The following is a 24181-nucleotide window of genomic DNA, read 5'->3' on the forward strand; positions in this document are numbered from 1 at the left end:
GGGGTGGGATAGGGAGGGTGGGAGGGAGGGAGACGCAAGAGGGAAGAGATATGGGAACATATGTATATGTATAACTGATTCACTTTGTTATAAAGCAGAAACTAGCACACCATTTGTAAAGCAATTATACTCCAATAAAGATGTTTAAAAAAAAAAAAAGCACTGCAGTTGGTTATGAGAGGAACCAGTGGTATAAACTAAATCTACGTTAAGTTGTAATTCTATTTGGATAGTGCAAAGCATTAATTTTTTTTAAAATTCGGGAAAAGATATTTTTATTATACCAAAATTGATTTTGGTTTCTTTTTGTCTACTTAATAGCTTTATGAACCAGGGTAAATTCCAGTTTTCAAAAGGTCTAGTAATGACTTTGTTCTGTTTCATTTCAGACATACCGGCAGATCAGGTTAAATGAATTATTAAAGGAACATTCAAACACAGCTAATATCATTGTCATGTAAGTAATACCTATACTAAGATTTTCTTGGGTATTCATTTTATGATAATTCAATTAGGATTCATTTCTATTACCAACTATATATCTATATAACATCCATAATGACTGTGGTTATGAGGAAAATACTTATTAAATACACTTTGCTTTAAGCATATGAAGAAATCATTTAAGATAGGAGGAAAGAAAAATAAAAATATTAACCTTAAGCTTGCATGAATCTAAGTACTTCTTTATCATAATAGTTTATTCTGCGATTTTTCCTTTATCCTTTTTCCCACTTTAAAAAAATCCCTTAGCTTTGGAAACACCACAGCATAGCCATCAACATTTGTGGGGTATGAGGGCTGCAAGTTAAAACGTCGATCCCAGGCAGCTTCTTCATAGAAATAACTCCATCAAGTTATGTGGAGGATTAAATTTAAAAAGTAGTTCCTATCTCAATTCCCACCAAGTTCCCACACACAAAATTTACATCTAGATGCATTGTTTTCACATTGAATATCGATGCTTATGCTTACTCTGGCTTTTCCTCCACTAAACTAGGTTAGCTAGATCTTTCTTGAACCCAAATTTTCTCAGTCCTGGAGTCTGGGCCCTTATATAGGTAAAGAAGGCTCAGATCTCTGAAACATGCCAAATGATGAAATAAAGTAATACCAAAGGATTGTTAGTTTGATTAACAACAAATATTTAATACACCAGAAAATTTCAGATTTTGCTGATGATAATTAAGTATCTGTAATGGAAGTCACTAAAACATAGAAATCTAGAGAGAGACACTCTGTGGAGCAACTGGACATACTATCACTGTCTACAAATGGAAATGAGAGTCCAGAGAGAGATAAAAGAAATTGAACATTAATATGTAGAATTAATTATGTTTGAATTTCATCATGTATAGTTACCACTATCGAAATTCAGATAGAAACGTCCCTTTCTCCTAAAAGAATTCTAAGGGGAAATTTGAGGTTTAATGTTAGATACCAAATGTGTTAGGGTTTATAGAAATATTTATTTGCTATTTTTAAGAAATTTTTGAGAATATTTTGTTCATACTTGAAAAAAATGGGAATAATTATATGAGTATAGTAGTTACTACACTATATGCAGAATTTCCCTGCACTCAAAAATATTCTGTAACTATAGTAATTTTTAGCTACTATTACTGTGACTTAATTTATAATTCTTACTACATTTTATTCTTCTCAATTTAAATGCATTGTCTTATTAACTTCCTTTCTTTTTTTGATACCAGGAGTCTTCCAGTTGCACGAAAAGGTGCTGTGTCTAGTGCTCTCTATATGGCATGGTTAGAAGCTCTATCCAAGGACCTACCACCAGTTCTCCTAGTCCGTGGGAATCATCAGAGTGTCCTTACCTTCTATTCTTAAATGTTCTGTCTGCACAGTGGACAGCCCTCCAGACGGTACTTCAGTGCCTAGTGAAGTAACTGCTATCACTGAAATCTTCAATGACACGTTAACATCACAATGGCAAACTGACTTATTTTCACTATTTCATTAATTTGAAAGCACACAGAGAAGTTGCTCCATTGCTATGTGTATGGAGACTTCAGTTTTAGTCAATTCCGTATCTCTATCTTAGTGAATGATGATTCCTTGTTGTTGGACTGAAGCTTGTGAGAGTAGTTTTCCTTTGCTACTTGAATAGCAATAAAAGTGTGTTATTTTTTGATTGATGAAAGGAGTACAAAAAGCCTTTAGCCTTGAGGTGCCTTCTGAAATTAACCAAATTTCATCACTATATCCTCTTTTATAAATTTGTAGAATGTCAAACTTTGCCTTCAGCTGTTTTTATTTCTAGTCTCTTTCACCTTAAAATAAAATGGACACTGCTTTTCTTTTTCCATTGACCAGTTAGTGTTGAGTACTGTATGTTTTCTATTACTTTTGTAAAGGTGTCTGTCAGATATTAAAGGTGAGAATTAGGGCAAGTTAATGAAAATGCAAGAAAAAAAATGGGAACCAAAAAGTGACCCCAAGTTTAGGTTTTCATGAATACGTATAAATGTAGATCTAGGGGAAAAAAGGCCAAATAGACTTTTTTTTTTTAAACCTCTAATTAGCTGTTATTTATATCTTATTTGATTACTATTTCTTGAAACCTTAGGGAAGGTTGAAGATTTATCCAGTACTTCTATATATCATGCTGAAAAATCACATATTGTCATTCTTTAGACAAAAATCTTTAAGATCATTTGTATTTATTAGAAGAAAGATGTGTCCTAATTTAGAGTTTTCCTCAAATCTGAGGGACTTTTACAAAATGCTAAAAGACTTTTCTGGAGGAAAATTAGACAAAGCATTGTTGTTTAATAGAGTATTTCAATAAACACATGGAATATCACTATGTCATCCTTTTTATAAATAATTAAAATATTTAGTGTTTCATTGAATGGTTAAATGGACCACTGGTTTCTTAGTGAAATGTTTTTAGGCTTAATTCATTCAATTGTCAAGTTCATAGTCTTAATTAATATACTCAGGTTTGAACAGATTATTCTGAACATTTAAATTTAATCCATTCTTAATACTTTGAAACTTGTGTTAAGAAAAACTGCCAGTTTGTGCTTTTGAAATGTCTGTTTTGACATCATAGTCTACTAGTACCGTTTTGACAGTGCATTATGTACTGTTACTAAAAGCTTTATATGCAATTATTAATGTGAAGTTTTTCATTTTTTATTCAAGGAAGGATTTCCTAGAAACATTTCAAGGGATAGTATGTCTGCATATCTGTATGTGTGTGTGTATATGTATATGCATACACAGATGCATATGTGTATTTATAATGACATGTTGCTGGTTTTTTGCATTTTAAAGTGATCAAGATTCATCAGATTAAATTTTTTTGTTTCAGTAAACATGAGTTCACAGATTGAAAGACAGGTTTCCTGGAGAACAAAGGTGATCATTTGAAGGGCATATAACTTCACACAGTTGTCATTCAGTTAGAAAATGGAGAACATTTCATCTAAAGTACTGTTCAGTGTGTTCATTGGTATAAGTTTCACTGGTGAAGAGTTTATGTAGGTTTTCATGAATCTTGATAGAAATCTATAAAATTACTACTGTTCAGTAGTGCAATATTTTTGCTGCATGAGTATGAACTAAGTTAACACCATAAAGGAGATCTGATAATAATTTTAAATTCAGAATGTTAAGAGAATGAGGTAATTGTTTTTCTAACAGTTCTTTCCAATGTTATAATTCATAGCATTGTACCATTTATTGGAGGTTTTGTAGTGTTTGGAGGGAAAGACAGTAGAAATGTCATATTACTCAGTAAACAATATCATGTTTGAACTTTTAAAATGGTTAATAGGGCATAACTGAGTGCTGCTATCTTGAAATGTGCACAGGTACACATACTTTTTTTTTTTTTTAAGTTTTTCCCATTCAGGAAAACATCGTTGTGATCTATACTGCAGGAACCAAATGTCATGCATCATACATATGTGTATAAAGTACATAAAATATATCTAAATATGCATAATGGGAGAGGGTAATATTGTCTGTGAAATAATGTTAAGAAGCTTTTCACTTTAAAAAAAAAATATTACTTTCACTTAACACTAGATACCAGGTCAAAATTTTCAAGGTTGTAGTGCTCTAATAAATTTCAGCAATTAATTCTTAGAGATGCTAGCTAGTATTGAAGCTATTCTACTCTATTTTATTTATGCTGAATTTGATTCTTTTAATGCCAAAATTTTTTAAGTTCTAATCATTGGTGATAACTTGGAAATAAATAATTATGTAATGGCATATAACAGGTCATTATTTCTATAGGTAAAAATTCAGTGGGTTTAGAGAATGGTAGTGTTAAGGTGATTATTAACAGTTAATTAAATCAAATATTTATTTGTTACATTATTTCATTTGTATTTTAGGTTTCCTTTTACATTCTTTTTTTATGCTTTCTGACATTACATATTTTTAAAGACTATGGAAAAATAATTTAAAGATTTGAGCTTTGGTGGATGTTTATCTACTAAGTTTGAAAATGTAATATTTTGATAATACTGTACTATAACTGTCACACAAATGCTTTTCTAATGTTTTACTGTTGAGTATTGCGGTTGCTGCTTTGTACAGAGGTTACTGCAATAAAGGAAGTGGATTCATTAAAACAATTTAATGTCTACTCTTATATTTTATCTGTTTTATAAATCTATGTCAACTTTGTCATTTAACCACATTTATACAATTTACTTCATGGATGTCTGAGTTTTTTAAATGGCTTTTACTTTAATATTCATGCCTTGGAAAAGTTGTTTGAAATTTTTCACTATCCTTAAGCCTTTGGAATAAACACTAGTTACATTGACAGTGAGATTGAGCCATATCAGATGCAGCTCATTTTGATATTTTGTAAATGATTTAACTTTTCTAATTCTGCTTTATTTGTCTTTTGGTTAAATCACATGGTTATGAATGAGGAAACTAGAAGATTAAAATGGATTCATAGCCGCTGAGTATAATCTGATTCTTTTCTTCCTAAGATTTTTGGCAAAGCTAATTTACAGTTTTACAAAGCATTTTCACTTTATCATTTGAACATTACAGTAGGTGTGTTATATGTTCAGGATAGCTATTTCTCTCTCTTCTACTATTTAGCTTGGAGCATTGTAGCAAATTTCCCAAGGTCATGTCAACGAAGGATGTTGGCCTCGAGCACAGATCTTTCATCTTTAGGGATGTCCCCACTATACATTCACTGCTGCCTGATCCATAACTTAATGGCTGGAATAGATTGGTCATCTCCAAACTACTCATACTTATCTGCCCAGCAAGTGTGTGCTCAGGTAATGCAAATTACAGTTACAAGTATAGATTGGCCACAGGCTACCTAATAGATCTGAAACAAATGTTAAGTGTCCATTGTATGATCTTTGCTTTTTGCTTATTCTCCAGTAAGCTGCTGTTCAGGCCAGTTTGCTCACTTCTTTGTGTATGTGTGTGGGGTGTTTAAGAGAGAATTCAAAGGCAGCTATGAATGTGGCATTTACCATCAGAGCATCCAGTGGTTTTCAAAACAGGAATGTAATTACATATTTGAGCCAGCAGGGTATTTTTGTTCTTTCACTGAGAATAAAAGATAAATGCTTTGATACACTTCTGTCTTTGTTTATGTATCAACAGGATGTCTGTAGGATCAGAGGAAATAGATGGTAGTTTAACTATTTGAGTAAAGACAGCACAAGTCCTAGGATGCACTCATCAGAAAGTACTTTTTAGCTAGCTCAGATAGTAGATACATAAAAGGTGTTGGTGGGTTAATCAGTTAGACATACATTTTTTCGTAGACTACTAAAATACCTGAAGAACTCAGTCTCCTTATAGAGTCTGGAAGCAATGGTTATAGACCCGTTTTACGTGTGGCATAGGAGTTTCAGGTAGGCTATTAGTAGCGTTAAGAACTTCAGCTCATTTTTTCCCCTTGAAGCTACAACTGAATTTTGTGTTGACAAGGTTAAGAGAAACTACTGTTTTAGAGGAAAATGTGAAGTCTTCTGAATATGTCTCCTCCTGCAGCCTTACTTGTGGCTGCTGTCCTCACAGATCAGGAACTCATTCCCCAAAATGATGGTGTCTTGTTAACACATATCCTTTGTTCCACTTTTCTGGGATATGAATGCCAATTAGCAAGATACTCTGCTCACAGCTACAAATGAAATTTACTTGTTTGATCCACAGAATAGGATCAGTGATCCATGGATACTGAATGCAAAAACAGACGTCCCAGACTCAGTACTTGTCAGAATTTCATTAGAACACTGCTAATTAAGCTTTGGGGTTAGAGAATTGTGGAGATTTTATTCTGGAAGTGTTAACTTAGTCTGAAAAAGGGAAGTAGTTTACAGGATAATTTCATATCCAGCTCATATCTCTAATAACAGAGCAAAAACTTTTAAAATTAAGGAGGCAGTGTGTTTTTGATTTACATATAGTACACATAAGGCATATAACTACTACTGTAAGATATGATTGCATTTGCTCTTTTAAAATTAAGTCCCAAGTAACCCATTTTTAAAAGGTCGTCATCACAATTTGAAAAGGAGTGAGCTTTAAGAGTTTATTTGTATGAACACGTTATTTTTATTTCAAGCACACATTTTTGCTTAAGCCATGAAAACTCTGAGTTTCCTAGAAGTGTTACTAGTCAAGACATTTAAAAGATGACAAGGACTATTTGGGAATTGGGGTGGGGGTAGTAGGATGGAAAGTTACACTCCAAGAAAGGTTCATGGATTGTGAAAGACTGCTTTTATGGCTAAAAGTCTTGCATTCATTCTTCCTTCTGGGAAACTGAATTGTGAAGAATGGAAGTTAGTTTTTTTTGTTTTTTTTTTTTTTTTGTGGTATGCGGGCCTCCCTTTGCTGTGGCCTCTCCCGTTGCGGAGCACAGGCTCCAGACGCGCAGGCCCAGCGGCCATGGCTCACAAGCCCAGCCGCTCCGCGGCACGCGGGATCCTCCCAGACCGGGGCGCGAACTCGGTTCCCCTGCATCGGCAGGCGGACGCGCAACCACTGCGCAACCAGGGAAGCCCGAAGTTAGTTTTTTTGTTGTTTCTTTTTCGTTGTTTTTTTTCCTGAATTTTAAAATCTGTTGTTTTTTGTTTTTTTTTTTTTGCTGTACGCGGGCCTCTCACTGCCGTGGCCTCTCCCGTTGAGGAGCACAGGCTCAGCGGCCGTGGCTCACGGGCCCAGCCACTCCGCGGCATGTAGGATCTTCCCGGACCGGGGCGCGGACCCGTGTCCCCTGCATCGGCAGGCGGTCTCTCAACCACTGCACCACCAGGGAAGCCCAAAATCTGTTGATTTTAATCAGCATCTCCTATTAGCTACGTGGTACTAATCTCAGAGGTATGACCTAACTCTTTCAGGTAGTCTTTCTCTATGGCTGTTTCATCAGTAAAGATAATCCTTTGTTTAATATCCATGCACCTGTGAGTTTAGCATTCTTGACGTAAATTTCACAGTTGGTGTTTTTCAGAAAATGGAAGATAGGGAAGCACAGATGTATTATGTATTGAAACACTCACTAGAAGAGTGGTTCTCAAACTTTAGTGTGCATCAGAATCACCTGGAGAGTTTGTTAAAACCTAATTGCTCCTGCCAAACAATTTCTGTTCTGAGTGAAATTCCTCACCTTCACAAACGAAGCTTCCCAGTATAACCCTCCTTTCTTTACAGTGGCCTTTGTCCTTTACTCATGCCTTATCTATTGAGTTTCTTCCACAGGGTACACTTATTTCCATGTCCTCAGCTGTGAATTCAGATAATGACCTCCCTTCCACATCCCTCAGTGTTTTCCTTTTATGTTAGATCTTCTTCAGTGGTAGGAATAAACCTAAAGCACACTAACAGAAAAAGAAGTCCAGGAAGACAGCTCAGTTCAGGGACTCAAGTTTGTGTAAAAGCAGAGACTCTAAGGTTCTGTCTCTACCTTTCCTTCTCTCTCCTTTGCCTCTCTTGGCTTGACTTGATTCTTCAGGTAAGACTGTCACTGCATAGCGTGCTCTATGGCTTCTGAAAAAAACAACTCAATCCCAGTAGTTCAACAACAACTGTAGTAAAAAGGTGGTATGTTGATGGCTACAATAACCTCATTAGTTTTCAGGAGCCATGCCCTCTTCTTTGGGTTTGCCCTGGAGTCTGGGGTTTATGTAGCCCAGGAAATTAGGGAAGGGCCTCAGCTCTTTGGTCTACACCAGTTGCTTGTTCCTTCCCCAGGTGCTGGCTTGCCCAGGTTCCAGAGGTTGATTCAAAGGTGAACAGTTCGCAGGCCAAACCCAAGCCACTGACAGCTTTACTAGGTTTCCAAGCTCTGCAGCCAAATGCTTCATATCCACTCCCCTCCCTGTCTTCCAACCCAGCCATTCCTGACTCAAAGTTTCTGTTCACGGGGTATTTGGCAGTGGATTCCTGATTCCCTAGTCTGCAGCAACTCCATTTGCACACCCATCTTGTCCTTTCTCCTTAGGGAAGTATCTCTCCAGAACTCCCTCCCACCCCAGTCCCTGCCACACTGGGGGGTCAGCCTCCCCCAACCCCAGAACAAGAACCAGCCTTTCCCTTCCCCTTTCCCTGACAATGGTCCTCATGGGAAAATTCAGAAAAGCTCAGTTAGGCTCCAGATCACAGAAGATTCTGCTTTTCCTACAGTATCTAGAAATGCAATAGCCATTTAGAAATGCATTTAGAATGGTAATAGCAGAGTCTTCCCTCACCAAAACAGGCAGAGTACTGTACTTTTTCAATTTCTAAAGAAATTGAAAGCAGTTTGGTTGATTTTTCCTACTATGTTGCACTAAATTCTCAGCAGCTCACCCTGTTACCCTTGAACCATGCCCAGGCAATGGTAAGCCCCCAAACGATTTAAAAGTGTAGTGCAGGATTAACTTCTCTGGAGAAGACATACATTACCCCCAGCCTACAGTAGAGGGAGCCAGTGGGCACTGGTGTCATCGGTATCAGATGAAAGGTCATTACAATAGTTCTAGAGAGAGATGTCAGGGGAGTGGAGGGTATTGAACCGAGTAGCAGGAAGAATTGAAAGAGTTTAGATTCAGAAAACATATTGAGAAAGAGTTTTTAAAGGCAATAGGATGTAGTGTGGTTAGGAAGAGAGACTAAGGGATGAGGGGAGGATGACATCGAGGTTTCTGGCTTGGGCCACGGGTGGATGGTGAAATTGAAACAGGAAGCCGAGCAAGTCCGGGGAAAGGTGTGCATGCGGGAGGAAGATAAAGGAGCTGTTTAGAACATGAGTTAAAGATAAGTTTCAGGATCTGGAACCCAACACGACAATTAGCTATTGAAAACTGAAATAATTTACCAACACAATTGGGACTAGAGCCTTCTTTAGAAGCAATACTTAAATTATGCTGATTTCGTTCCACAGTTACTGTTTACTTAGGTTTTCTATTTCTTGCTGTGTCAGTTTTAATAATCCTTCATTAAATGTTTATTCCTATGTATTGAAATTTCTAGCAATTCAAGCATGATTTGATAATCTCAAACTTTATACACTTGATATATTCATTTTCTTTTTTACATTTTTTTCTCCTTTCTCAATTGGATTTGTTTCTGATCCTTAGAAGAGACACACTTTTCGATTTATCATTTCCATTAATTTTCTCAGGTGTCTTGGCTAAACAAAAATAGAGAAGCAATGCTCTACATTTAATTCTCCCCTTCCTAAATCACATGGAATATGAGTTTTTTTCCTCTTAATCCCAGAAAAGTACACTCTAAGATACAAATCTATGGAAATAATCGTTAGTTTCCAAAAGGTATCACTATCTTGCAAATAGCAGGGTGTAGATAAAGGAAAAGTCATGCTCCTATCTCCAACAGGCTTAAGTATTCCAAAACATCAAAGATACTCTTCTATTTCTAAAACCATGGCACAACATTAGCTCCTTGGCAGAAAGCTGCACATGAGCTCAGGTTGCACAGAGAGCTGACATGTTCTGTTAGATGAACTTGTTGTACTGAAATAGCTGATAAACAAGAGCTATCTCTTGAACTTAAAAAAATGATGAAGAAGAAAGTCACCAGTATAGTACAGTGAAAGGAATATTATTTTCTGCTCACCGCAGGGGACCATATTTTTTCAGGGAAGTTGAGTATAAATATACTGGAAGGTCCTCTTGTGAGAGGAAATAGAAGTGTAGACGTGGCTTCAGAGAGACTGACCCGGGTTCGTGTCTTGACTCTGCTATTTACTGTGATCACAGCCCCTCTAAGCCTTGCTCCTCAACTCTACTATGAGGATAATACTATTCACTTCAGAGAGGGGTTGTGAAATTTAAATAAGTTAAAATATGTAAACAGGTGACATATGGACAGTGTTCAGTTGATGTGAGCTCTTTCTCCCCCATCTCTCTGAATTAGAAATAAGAAGACAATACTCAGCCACTCAGGGCACCGTGACTCCATCTTCTTGCTCACCTCTCAGGATAATCCATCACCCAATCTTATTGATGTTTTCCTCCTAAGCAACTCAAATTTCTACCTCTCTTCAACCAATAGATAAGCTATGACATCAGTTCCGATTTCCAACACTGTGAGACTGACCACGGCAGGCCTGCTCTAATCCTAACGTGATGGTAAGAAAGAGTTCGGGATTATAAAGTCAGGGCAGAGGAATGATTCCCGCACCTGGAGGAGGTGGACCCTTCCTTGGGTACTGATGTGGGCCACGCTTTTGGGCTCCTCTCTCCTGAAGGCTCTCTCCCTCCATATCCCCTGAACGTGGTGGGTGCATTCCTGAGGAACTAGAGGGACACCTCAGAGCTACATCCACTGACTTGTATCCTTTGCGCTGTTTCTTTGCTAGTTCTTCAGCACACCCAAGCGAAGGCCACTTAAAACTAAGTCCAAATCTTTATTCTCTTCTAGTCCTCTAACTCAGACCCGGACTTTGTGGATTTGCCAAAATGATCATGTAGTTCACATTATTACAACAGGTTTCTCCTTTGTCTCTTTGCCTCTCATATTAATTACATCATTCTGAAAATGAACCTCTTTAGGTTCATTTTTAGCTCCCACTGTCCTGTGTCTTTAACTCTCTACTCCAGCCAGATTAACCATCTGCACAGAGCTTTTGCTTCCAAGCAGTTGAACATCTCAGTTTCACGGGCTGGTCTGTCCTTGACCTTCCTCTTCAAGAGGAAGCTCAGAATCAACTGCTCTGGTAAGTTTTCTCTGGTGCCACCAGGCTGCATTAGGGGTCCCTCCTCTCTGCTGTGCCCCTCTGTGCTCACCCACTTGCCCCTGCCATAGCCTCACCACCTACACTGGAGTTACTTGCTTTGTTCTGTGTTTTACACCATTCTGGGAGCACCCTGGGAGCAGTGACTTTAAGCAGGGCTTACAACATAATGGGCACTTAATGTTGCTGAATGTCTGAATAAATGAAATGAATGATGAACAAAAGAACTGTTTTTTTTCTTATGAACCCTATGGACCATGCAGTTTATTTTGTTTTCCATTTAACCTTGACTGATAGGTGAAGTATTAATACTATTAGGAGTATATGGCGCATATTCAAATTATTAGGGCTACCCCTGGATTTTCACATCCTTTCTCTTTTCCACTCCACTCCAACTTCTTCACCGATACTGTAGTATCTACATTTTTGGAACTAAGTGGGAGTGGTGAAATATTTAAAAACTGAACGAATTTGTTTTATCATTGTGAAAAAGCATCTGCCATCAATGCCTTGTCAAGTGTCTGAGGACCAACTGCCTCCCAAACCTATGCTCTTATACAGACTTTATGAATGAGAAAATGTTATGTAAATATTACTCATGACTTTTCCCAACTGGCAAAATCCTGCTCTTTCTTTATGACACAGCTCGAAAGTCAACTTCTCTGTGAAACCTCTCTGACACCCGTTGCCAAACTCCTGCAGCCCTCTCATCTTTTTTCTTGGGCCACTGGCATTGTTATATATTTTATTTCCCTATTAGTTTAACTGACATACTCATTTTCGTATCTCCAGTGGCTTATCTCAGTTGTGAACAGCTAGGAGGTTTCAATATAGGATTTTGGAATTAATTAATTAGTGAAAAAATTAATTATATAGAGAGGAAGGCTGATGATAACAGGAGAATGGATGAATGAAATTACAGGAATGGAAGCCTTATTAGGACTGGAGCTTTCTGAAATGGGTGATTTGATTTAGTGCTCTAGTGGTAACAACTACACAGTAATGATATGCATAAGATGTATGCCTGAATTCTTGAGACCTAACCTGCAACAACTACTATTTCAATTCAAGAATTTATTTTGTTTCCTTCATGCTAATCACTAGGCTATCATTATTTGCAGAAGGGGTCATTTAATAAGTGGTTATTCGTGGCTGTACCCCTAATACTTAGCACAGTGCCTGGCACATAATAGGTCCTCAGTAAATATAAAGGAGTAGAGTGTAAGGGGAGGGAGTGGAGGAGAAGAACGCGGGAGGACACCCAAGGAAACCGGGGGCTGGGCAGCTGGGCGAGGGCACCCTCCTTTAAGTCATTTTTAAAAGGTAAATTCCAGGCGATTTGACCCCCAAACTCGGTGCGAGAAGCAAGTTGGGGTAAAGCGTGTCAGGAGCAGCCCTGGGGGCTCCAGCCCACCCTGACAGAGGGTGATAGGGCTGGGGGTGAAATGCTCAAGTCGAGGAGGAAAAGGAGCCAATGTTTAGTTAGGTGTCAAAGTACTTGGCTTAAGAAATTACTCACCCGCTTGGCCAAGTCCAGGCACCGGCTGTTATCTCAACTGCCCTTTAAACGCTTTTCTCGGTGGCTTTTGTTCTTTAAGGATTATTGAACAATTCGGTCCCACAGGTGCCCGCTGTTTTGAGAAAACTTTGTGTCGAAAAATACACAAATTGAAACAAATTCTCATTTGTTGTTAAACCTCCAGTCTTTCGAGAGGTCCTTTTTCTGAGGCAGAAGACTGAGGGTTGACATAATCCTCCATTTAGAGGTCCTAAATGGAGCGGGGGCGTTTCCTGCTTAACCCGGATCAAGCCCAACTATGGTGCAGACCAACTGAAGAAACCTTGATAATTCCGCCCGCCCGCCCTCCTCTCCTCGTTCCCTTCTCTCTCTCTCCTTGTCTGCGCCCTCTTACAGTTAGTACAAGTGTAATTACGACTCAGGTCGTACCCTTCAATCTTCTTTTTGAAAGTTCTCCAATTTCACCATTTATTTATTTGGAGGGGGTGGCTCTTGTAAATAAGAACGCAACTTTAACACCTTTTATAGTTTTAAAAACATCTTTCTTCCTTATTTTGACTTCAGTTTTATCAAATGCCAGTCAGAGTGGAGTGAAGACTGGCTGGGGGGAACCTCGTCAGCTCTCTAAGGTTTAGAGGAGAGGCAAGACAGATCTCGCCCGCACGTGGAGACCAGGCCCCATGAGGCAGCGTGGGCCTCGCCCTCACGTGGAAACCCCACCCCACAAGGCAGCGCGCACCTAGCCCTCACGTGGAGACCCCACCTCACTGAGCAGCGCGCGCCTCGCGCTCCCAGGGAGACCCCGCCCCACGAGGCAGCGTGCACCTTACCCTCACGTGGAGGCCCCGCCGCACAAGGCAGAGCTCGCCTTATCCTCACCTGGAGACCCCACCTCACTGAGCAGTGCGTGCCTCGCGCTCACGTGGAGACCGCACCTCACTGAGCAGCGCGCGCCTCACCCTCACGTGGAGACCCCACCTCACTGAGCAGCGTGCGCCTCGCGCTCCCGGGGAGACCACGCCCCACGGGGCAGCGTGCGCCTTACCCTCACGTGGAGGCCCCGCCCCATAAGGCAGTGCGCGCCTTACCCTCACCTGGAGACCCCGCCTCACTGAGCAGCGCGCGCCTCACCCTCACGTGGAGACCCCACCTCACTGAGCTGCGCGCGCCTCGCGCTCCCGTGGAGACCCCGCCCCACGGGGCAGCGTGCGCCTTACCCTCACGTGGAGGCCCCGCCCCATAAGGCAGTGTGCGCCTTACCCTCACCTGGAGACCCCACCTCACTGAGCAGTGCGTGCCTCGGGCTCACGGGGAGGCCCCGCCCCACAAGACAGCGCTCGCCTCGCCCTCACGCGGAGACCGCTCCTCGCTGAGCAGCTCGCGCCTAGCCCGCAGAGGAGGGCTTGGGGCCGCGGAATCCGTGTTTACCTGACAGGGGCTGAGCCCCCCGTGTGGCTCCTGTGGACTGTAAAGTCTGTGACTTGAATGTTTATACTTCCATTCTCTTTTGAGGATGGAAGAAGTTCAGGGTCTTGCCCTCCGGAGCAGAGGAGATACTCTTGTTTTCTTTTTAGCACATTTTTGTCTCTCTCAGAGTAGAAAAAGTTTCCAGGTTTTCTCAGGCTAACGTGGACTCTGGAATTCAGTAACATCCAGTTTCGAGTAACTGTACTCCTGCCTGGGAAAGCATTTGGGGTAGAATTACCGCAGGAAACCCCAAGGCTGATGTTGTCACGCGGATGAGGGAAAGGGGAGGTTAAGACCTCGATTAACTGAATACCCACTAGGTGCCAGGCATTTTACGTCATTATTTAGTCTTAGAATATCTTAAGTAGGAATTGCCATCCCCATTTTTTAAATTGAAGTATAGTTGATTTACAATTTTAGTTTCAGGTGTACAGCATTGTGATTTGGTATTTTTACAGATTATACACCATTAAAAGTTATTACAAGATAATGGCTATAATTCCCTGTGCTGTACAATATATCCTTGTTGTTTATACATTAAAAAAATATGGCGTTTTCTTGACATCCTTGCACAGGGGCTATGCTAATCTTCTCTGTATCCGTCCAATTTCAGTATATGTGCTGCCAAAGTGAACACTGCCATCCCCATTTTATAGACAAGGAGAAAGATTCTCAGAGGCACAAGGTCTCAAAATGATGTACCAAGGGTCCAAACTGTGACCTAAGTCCAGAGCTTTGCACTAATGAGACCGCTTACAAGAAGGCAGCATTTCCTGCTCAATTTCTTCTCCTTAGAGATGTCACATTGCAGAGAAATTTCCTTATGTTGCAACTCCAATATCCTTATATCTGTATGGCTCATCTGAGTTATGTGTGTGTCACTTCTGCCTCTGCATTTGTAAAGTGTGTTGCGTTTGCAGATTTCATCTCAAGAATAGTTTTTATGAGTTTTTTTATTTCAGTTTTACTGATGTATAATTGATGACTAAAATTGCAAGATATCTCAAATGTACACAGTGATGATAAACATTGTGAAGGGATTCTCCCCAACTAGTTAATTAATACATCCATTATTATTATTATTATTATTATGAGTTAACTCATAAAATAAAGTGAGGCCAAGGGAGATGAAGTGACATGCTTAAATTTATTACAACTAGCAAATGGATTTCATAAGTCTAGTGATGTGAAAGCCATTTTGATTTTCATATCAGGCTGTCTTACATCTGCTTTTATAGAGTAGATTTAAAAAAATTTGTCAAGTGAGAGCATCACTAAGCTTCCTCCTAACCCTCCAGTTCTGGGAGTTCTGATTTTCTGATTCTTAAGGACTTTCACGTCTTGTCTCCCCTTATCTTCAGTGCTCTGGTCTGGGGATGGTAAGGCCATAGAGAGGTTTAAGACTTGCCCTTGGTCACACAGACGGTCTCTGCCCCACCCAAGCCGGCATGCAGACTCTCTGACTTGTAGCCTTGCACTGTGGGGTAGGCATTAGCATTTATTTGGCCTCAGTTTGCCCCTTTTCTTTGATGAGTGCTTATAATTTCTTTCTTTTCTTGTCTTGTTTTAGAGGGGCTAACCCCATCCTGGCTTTTGGGGTAGACACCTGACTCTGGCCTGGCTAGTCAAAGTGATTGTTACAAAAACAAGCTTATGGTCCAAATTGGGCCAATAGCAGGCAGCTGTAGGTTTCACTAGCACCTTTGGATGAAAAGTGTGTCTTTCACCTGGGCTTGCAAAAGGGGTTTTTATGGACTGAATGCCTGTGCCTCCCCCAAAATTCATATGATGGAGCCCTAACTTCCAGTGTATTTGGAGATTGGGCCTTTAGGGAAGTAACTACGTTTAAACGAGGTCATAAAGGTGGACATCAAATCCTATAGGATTAGGGTCCTTGTGAGAAGAAGAGACACCAAAATGTGTTATTCCCCCCAGCCCCCAACACATGCACATATTGAGGAAAGGCCATGGGAGGACACAGAGAGGAAGTGACCATCTGTAAGCCAAGGAGAGAGTCCTTACCTGAACTAAATCCTGCTGAAGCGTTTCTCTTTGACTTCCCAACCTCCAGAACCGTGAGAAATAAATCTCTCTTGTTTAAGCCACCCAGCCTATGGTGTTTTGTTATGGCAGCCTGAACTGGGTAACATAGTGGTAAAAGACCAGCTGGGAGCCACCGGTCATCATCTCTGCCGCCAAGTGAGAAGGCCAACAGAGGGAAGAAGAGCTGTGAACAGGAGAGAGAGTGGGTCTGGACCCTAGACTGTTCAGTATGTGAGCCACTATCTTTGTTTAAACAGCTGTATTGAGGCATAATTCAGATACCATCCAATTCACACATTTAGAGCGTGTAATTCAGTGGATTTTAGTATACTGAGAAATATGTTCAACCATCACCAGAGTCAATTTTAGAATATTTTCATCACTTCAAAAAGAAACCCCATCCCCTTTAGTTATCACACCCCTTCTCCCCAGTCCTAAGAAACCATGAATCCTTTCTGTCTCTGTAGAATTGCCCATTATGATTATTTCATATAAATGGAATCATATAATATATGGTATTTTGTGTCTTCTCACTTAGCATAATGTTTCCAAGGTTAATTCATGTTATGGCATGTATAATTTCTTTCCATGGTGAAATAATATTCTGTTGTACACATATACCACATTTTGTTAACCCACTCATCAATTGGTGGATATTTGAGTTATCAGCTTTTGCTTATTATAAATTATGCTTCTATAAACATTCGTGTGCAAGATTTGGTGTAGACTTATGTTTTCATTTATTTTGAGTATATATACCTAGGAGTGGAACAGCTGGGTTATATGATAACACTGTTTAATTGTTTGAGGAACTGCCAAACTGTTTTCCAAAGTGGCTACACTGTTTTACATTCTATCAGCAGTGAGTGTTCTCATTTCTTTGCCAACACTTATTATCATCTGACTTTTAAATTCTAGCCATACGAGTGGGTGTGTGAAGTAATATCTCATTGTGGTTTTGATTTGCATTTCTCTGGTGAATAATGATGTCAAGCATCTTTCCTTGTGTTTATTGGCCACTATATATCTTTCTAGGAGAAATATCTACTTGGATCCTTTGCCCATTTTTAAATTGAAGTATTTGCCTTTTTATTATTGAGTTGTAAGAGTGTTTATATATCTTAGATACAAGTCCCTTATCAGATATAATAATACTGAAAAAGTTTGAAATATTGCAAGTTACTGAAATATGACACAGAGACACAAAGTGAGCAAATGCTGTTGGAAAAATAGCACCAGTAGACTTGTTTAACTTGGTGTTGCTACAAACCTTCAATTTGTAAAAAGTGCAGTACCTGCAAAGTGCAATAAGGTGAAGCATGATAAGATAAGGTATGCCAGTATTTGAAATTCAGTTCATTTTTGCATATTGAACCAATATATTTTTGTTAACCTTAATCCTGCTTAAATTGTACTTTTAGTACTTGGAACTGAAAGAACGCTAACCAATATTTTTGTCTAGACTACGCCATAACTGGCTTCCCCAAAGGTTGGGATGTAGAAATATATTTAAGCTTTTACATGACCTTATTTGATCCCTGCTCACCTTGGGAGGTGTGCAAAGTGGATATTTTCATCTGCATTTTAAAGGTAAGGAAACTGAGGCTTGAAAGGCTAAATGACTAATCCAGACTTCAGCTTAGTAAAGGGGCATATCTGGAACCAGGAGACGATTAAATTCTAGCGCCCACCCTAAGGAAAAATGATTACTTGTCACCCACAGAAACTTTTTTTTGAAGTCATAATTCTAAAAAGTATGGAAAATAAAATCTCACCCCCCCCAAATGGTTTGGAATATTTGTGGTAGATAATTTACTATCTTAGGAACTATACAAACTCTTTAAACTGCAAGGCCAACATCTAAGGAGGCCAATTTGGCATTGCATTTGTAAAAGAAACATAATTATAATGAAAGTTGAAGCAAAGGAAATTAAGTAGAGTGTGTGCTGTACTTGGCATGTATCTAAACACCAAGTTAGGGCCAGTGAGGAAGGTCCATTACTTGGCTTGAGTGTTGAAAAATTTTTTTGTAATTGCTCTCCACTGTAGGTCATATTTTTTTTACTTAAAAACTGTTTCAACCACGTTTTCACAGGTCAGTAGGGTGCCGACAAACATACTTATATGCATTAATAGTGTCAACTTAAAAGGAAGAATTATTTCAAAATTCTCCATCTTACTCTAAACTGAGTCAAAATCAAACAGCTCCACTTAAAAGATAAATGCATTTTCTTTTCATCCTTATTCATCTGGGCATTCATCTGTGCATGTTGGATAGTGATGGAAAGTGAGTAGGCAGTGCCAACAGTACTGTTTTGGTTGTCAAATCTGTTAAGGGCATGGTTCACAACTGGCATGCAGTCTACTTGTGGCTCACCCAAAGGAGTGGTAGTGATGGAGGTGGAGGGCTGTAATCTGTTTTGTAATAATTTGTAGTAGGAAGGGGTTAGGAAATTCCTCATTCATTAGAGTCCTCCCCTATTACAACTAAAAATATTTTCTAATGACTCCATCTCAATTTGAGAACTAAAAATCCTGTTTATGAGTACGGATTATTGCATATGAAGATTACAAAGAAAGCTTTTTGTATTATTTAGAAATATGTGTAGATACATGTTCATCTATGAACCATTTAGGATGATGGCAGAGAAGGCAGAGATAAAAATGTTAAACCCAAGTTGAAGGCCAAGCTGGCATTCAGAGGGACGATCTACTAAGTGAAGAGGTCCAGCATTCAAAGCAGAAAGGAGAAGTAGGAAAAATAGCCCATGCTCAGTCCACAGGATGGCAAATACAGTATATACTCCTTACCATCACTATCCCATGTCACAGTGACACTCAACGAAATGAGTAAAAAGCTTCCAGGAAGGCCCCCAAACTGGAGTGCTTTTCCCAGCTTGCTGTCATCTGAGAGTTCTGTGGAGGACAGAGCTATTGCTGGGTGTGGGTCAGAACAGCTCAGACACCAGTTACCACCACTGGGGAGCTCCCTTCTTTACTGGTGCTAGGGGAGGTAGCCAGCCCCTAGTTGGTCTCCTCTCTTTCCCTTTCTATCACACTTCTTCTATCTTATGGGGCTAGGAAAGAAACCAGAAAAAAGCATCTGTCTTTATTTTCCTTAGGTCATCCTCCTCTTTCTCCTGCCATACACCAAAGAGTGTAAGCTCCTACTTCCCCCTTGCCTTAGGACAGACAGTTCCTGCCCAAAATGGATTCTCAATGGAATTTGTTAAAATGAATTGAATCTGCAATCCATTTTACTGAAATTGTGTCTCTGTTTACCTCAACGGTAGTGACAATGCAGGGTGGTTTTGTGGTAGTTTTTTCTACTGCAGTGTCCACCTCTCTGTTTCTGCTTTTGAAGATCCAGAAGAAGTTGTTTCTTGCCTGCTCTAGCTGAGGCATTGAGTGTGGATTAAGTGTCTATTTGGCCATTAAAATATGTTCAGTTCAAGTAGCAGTGGCCATTTTCTTGAAAGATCACAAAAGTCTAAGCCAATATAAAGATCTCTCAAAAATTTTTAAATGCCCGTTTATAACAAGAAAGGAAATACAAATATTTATCCACGAAAAATGGTCTCTCCCGTGCAAATTCAAAGAAATACAAATTAAAGCAAATTTGAGGTGCCATTTACAACTATTAAATTAGGAAATATCTGAACATGATAATCAAATAGGCTAATGTGAATCAGATTTATTTTTACAGCTATCTTGGGAAGCAATATGACAATATTAATCAGTGTCTACCAATGGGATTTTAGTGAGCACAACTCTACAATGGAAATGGTGGCCCTGAACATAAAAATGTTTATCTTATAGTCTTTGCTCCTGGATTTTTTTTTCCTGAAAGCATAATGGGAAAGAAATTAAAAACTGTATTTGAAGATGTTGAGAACTTCTAGTGCTGGTAGTGTTACAGACTTGGTTACCTGAAAATCTTCCCACTATAAACATTTTGAAATAATAGGTAAAATATAATAAATATAAGTTAAAATAAATGGATTAGAGTTATATGTGTCAACATGACTAAATTTCAAAAATGTGATATTAACAGAAAAAGTTTTACATACAATAGGATGACATTTATGAAAAATTTTAAATGCTAACTAATACTGCATATTGTTTTTTGACACACACATCTATTTTTAAAAGTATAACTTCAGGGGGCTTCCCTGGTGGCACAGTGGTTGAGAATCCGCCTGCCGATGCAGGGGACACGGGTTCGTGCCCCGGTCCAGGAAGATCCCACATGCCGCGGAGCGGCTGGGCCGGTGAGCCATGGCCACTGAGCCTGCGCGTCCGGAGCCTGCGCTCCGCAACGGGAGAGGCCACAACAGTGAGAGGCCCGCGTACTGAAAAAAAAAAAAAAAAAAAAATGTATAAGTTCAACCCAGGAATAATACCAAATTCACATTACTGATTACCTCTTGGAGGGAACTGGGAGTATTTTATCAAGAATGGGCCTTCTACCATATCATTAAATTTTCTTTTTCTTAAAAACAAAAGATCTAAAACCATATGTCAAAAAAAAGTTAAGATCTGACAAAAGAACATTCATGCTAGAAGTATTTTTTAATAAAAAAGATATTCATCCAATATTTTAACAATTAGAAACATTCTAAATGTTCAATAAATTTTGGAATTATTAGATAAGTCATGCCATTTAAATTTTATACCACATTATTTGGTTGTTAAAAATGAACATTTGTAAGGCACATGATGTAATCAGAATAAAGCTAGGCAGTTCTGTAAACATAGATTCCATGGAGAGAGTCATTCAAAGAAACATCGCTCTGAAATCTAACAAATTATTAGAGAATCAATCTAATTCTCTTCTAAGAGCTCTCAAAATGTTATTAAGAGCTCCTTCATTCTTTTTTTTTAAAAACAGTTTTCTAATATCTTGATTTATATTTGGCTTCATCGGGTCTTAGTTGCGGCACTCAGGCTTCTCTCTAGTTGTGGTGTGAGGGCTCTATAGTTGTGGTGCACAGGCTACAGAACGTGTGGGCTCTGTAGTTGCGGCACGCGGGCTTAGTTGCACTGTCGCTTGTGGAATCTTAGTTCCCTGACCAAGGATTGAGCCTGAGTCCCCTGCACTGGAATGTGTATTTTTAACCACTGGACCACCAGGGAAGTCCCAAGAGCTCCTTCATTCTTAAAGCACAGTAAAAGCTCTTAAGATTATCTTTCTGTATATCTTATTCTTACTGTCTCAGAGGATGGTTAGCTACCTGGGAAGCCTCTATTCCCCCTTCCTCCACATGTTTAACTTGACTCCAAGACCAGTCCCACAGACTATCTTTCCATCTCTTCTTTCTCACATTCTTAATTTTCTTTTTTTTTCTATTGCCAGTAACTCTAAGCCCTTTCCAATATAAACCACTCAAGCATGTTCCAAAGCCTTTTCATTCTTCCTCCTCATTCATTGTCTCAATTCTGCAAATTAAAGGTCCTGGAACTGAATTGGCAAAGAAGGAATTCTTAACCAGTGGAGGGAAGGGAGTGGTTTTGAATACACTGCATTAATAATTTATTTTCCTGCTAGTAAAAACAAGTGAAACGTTTATATCTATCTTCTAGGCAAAGAAAGTTACACTATAAAATTCATGTTTACTATGACAACTATTGATTCAAACTGAAATGGTCCCTATTTCATCTAATAAGGCGGGCTAGGTATTTGGATCTGCCTTCCCAGCAAAAAACACAGCAAAATTCCATGATAAAATATTAAAAAGTATTTATTAAAAGCAGCAGAATGCTGAATAGTAAGGATTTATTGGGCCAATATCTAAGTGAAGGTGGGAACCAAAAAAGTTGAAACCACAGTGCCCAGGAGGCATTTTCCATACCTGCTCAACATGAGTTTCAGTTCTAGGACCTCAAGAGGCACATGGGACAGCAGACAAATTTCATGGCCCACTCAGGGTGGGAGTCTAGCAGAAGATCTTCTCAGAAAATGCTGAGAACCTCAGAGAGCTTCACACTATCAAGTAAATTTCATCTGGAAATTGATGTGTCCAAACTCCTGACTTTAGGGCAGTGGTCCCCAACCTTTTTGGCACCAGGGACCAGTTTCGTGGAAGACAATTTTTCCACGGACCGGTGGGTGGTGGGTGCGGGTTCAGGGGGTAACGCGAGCGACGGGGAACGGCAGATGAAGCTTCGCTTGCTAGCCCACAGCCTACCTCCTGCTGTGCGGCCCGGTTCCGAAAAGGCCACGGACCGGTACTGGTCAGCAGCCCGGGGGTTGGGGACCCCTTCTCTGGGCGGTATAATGACAATCGCTTCAGTAGAGTAAAGGAAAACAAACAAGCATAAAACAACCTATAACCAGGATTTGCAACACAAATTACAATGTGGTCTAAAAAACTCTATGAGCCTAATTTATAATTGTCCGGGATAGCCATATGTAGAGTCTAAAAAAAAAAAAACCAAACCAAACCAAAAGAAAAAAACAGGCTCATAGATACAGAGAATAGGTCATTTATTAGCGTGGGGTGGGGTGAGGGGTGGGAGAAATGGGTGAAGGGAGTCAAAAGGTAAGGAAAAAACCCAAAACGAATTAGTATTTATAATTACAGTTGAACCAGAATCAGAAGAGCTGAGGTGAGGTTTCTGTGGCTTCGTGTCTTGAGGGACTATAGAAGCTGAGGTTCCCTAATCTGTTCCTAAATATCTCGAGTCTGTGAGTGATTATGAACAGCAGGGGCGGGGCCAGGTGTGTGTGGGGGTGGGTTTCCAACCCTTCTCCCTCCTGCTTTTCCCAATAACTTTAGTTTTGGAAAGCCCCTTGTCTGCACTAAAGTAAGCCAAGCCTCCTCTTCCGGGGTGTATACCCTGGCCAGGCCATGGGCTTTGTCCACTTTGATCCCAATTTCAGGAGGGAAATGACCCCAAAAAGAGCTGGAATCTAAGGGCTAGAATCCAGTCCAGTGGTGGAGACGAACACACTTCCAAAAACGTGAAAAACTCCACTTGTTCTAAATCATTTTGCTTCCTGTCCAGGATGTGAACAGGGGTCCTTGTTCGCTGTGAGGGGTGTGCAGTTTATCCCGGTAGGAGGTAAAGACACTTTACATTATTTTATTGTTTGTGGAAAATGAACTGTTACCTTCCAGATTATTACACAGGAATCTTAGAGTCTTGGTGTCTGAGGAACACACCCAGGGGCAGAAACAGTTCACCAGAGACTGAATTAACACCGAAGTGTGGAAGAGAGCCATTTGAAGATGAAAGGTGTTTCCCGGGGCCAAGTGAGGTGATGGAAAAACAAAACGCCAGACAAGTATGTACATAAATGTGGAAAGGGTACCAGCTTCATAAAGTACTTAGGACTTGATTTTGCAAAGTGCCTTTCATACAGACTGTTTCCAAAACCATTTTACAGTTAACAAAAAGCTCTGTATTAGCCATTTGTTCGTATGCAGTAATAAATCATGATAGAGGCAGAGGAAAAAGTTACATCCAGGAGATGACATGGCTGTCAACTGTCTGTGGGGCGGGACAAGTTGAGCATCTGGTGCTAGGGCAACACAGAGCTGATCTAGGTAGCTGACTCCACTCTTCCCAGGTCTTATGCGGATCTGTCAAGCAAGTATAACTACTTTTTGAGCAGTAACCACCCATTGGCTTCTCAATATTTCTCAGGTTTCTCCCACCTCCCAATGCTCCCTGCCTGTACAATTTTCAAGGCAGAGATACCAAACCACACACAATTTGCCACCCATTTAGTCAGTTTTAAGTATAACTAAATTGAGGGTGAAGGCTTGAGGACAAATACACATGGTACAAAATTTGGGAAAAGAAATTTAACTAAATTTATCCAAGACCCATTCTCAACATCGAGCCACCTTCAGGCCCCAACAAGAGATTTTCAAACAGTGAAACTCTGTAAAACGGAGTTTATTCCGGAAGCTGAAATAGAGACTGCATTATTAGTTATATAA

The 24181-nt window shown here is 39.7% G+C and overlaps 1 protein-coding gene and 1 pseudogene across 1 annotated transcript in view; one reads left to right on the forward strand and one right to left on the reverse strand.

Annotated features, from left to right (window-relative positions):
• The window catches only part of SLC12A2 (solute carrier family 12 member 2), a 130242-nt gene extending 125648 nt beyond the window's left edge, over nt 1-4594 (forward strand). Inside the window, exons 26-27 of the mRNA XM_007102507.4 lie at nt 390-457; nt 1713-4594. Of these exons, the coding sequence (XP_007102569.2) occupies nt 390-457; nt 1713-1848 (204 nt within the window). The 3' untranslated portion in view covers nt 1849-4594. The remainder of the gene's footprint in view (nt 1-389; nt 458-1712) is intronic.
• Nucleotides 4595-14728: 10134 nt separating this feature from the next.
• LOC112065535 (uncharacterized) lies at nt 14729-14826 on the reverse strand (annotated as a pseudogene).
• Nucleotides 14827-24181: the final 9355 nt, after the last annotated feature.

The sequence above is a fragment of the Physeter macrocephalus genome, chromosome 8 (genome assembly GCF_002837175.3).
Source record: "Physeter macrocephalus isolate SW-GA chromosome 8, ASM283717v5, whole genome shotgun sequence".
NCBI lineage: Eukaryota > Metazoa > Chordata > Mammalia > Artiodactyla > Physeteridae > Physeter > Physeter macrocephalus.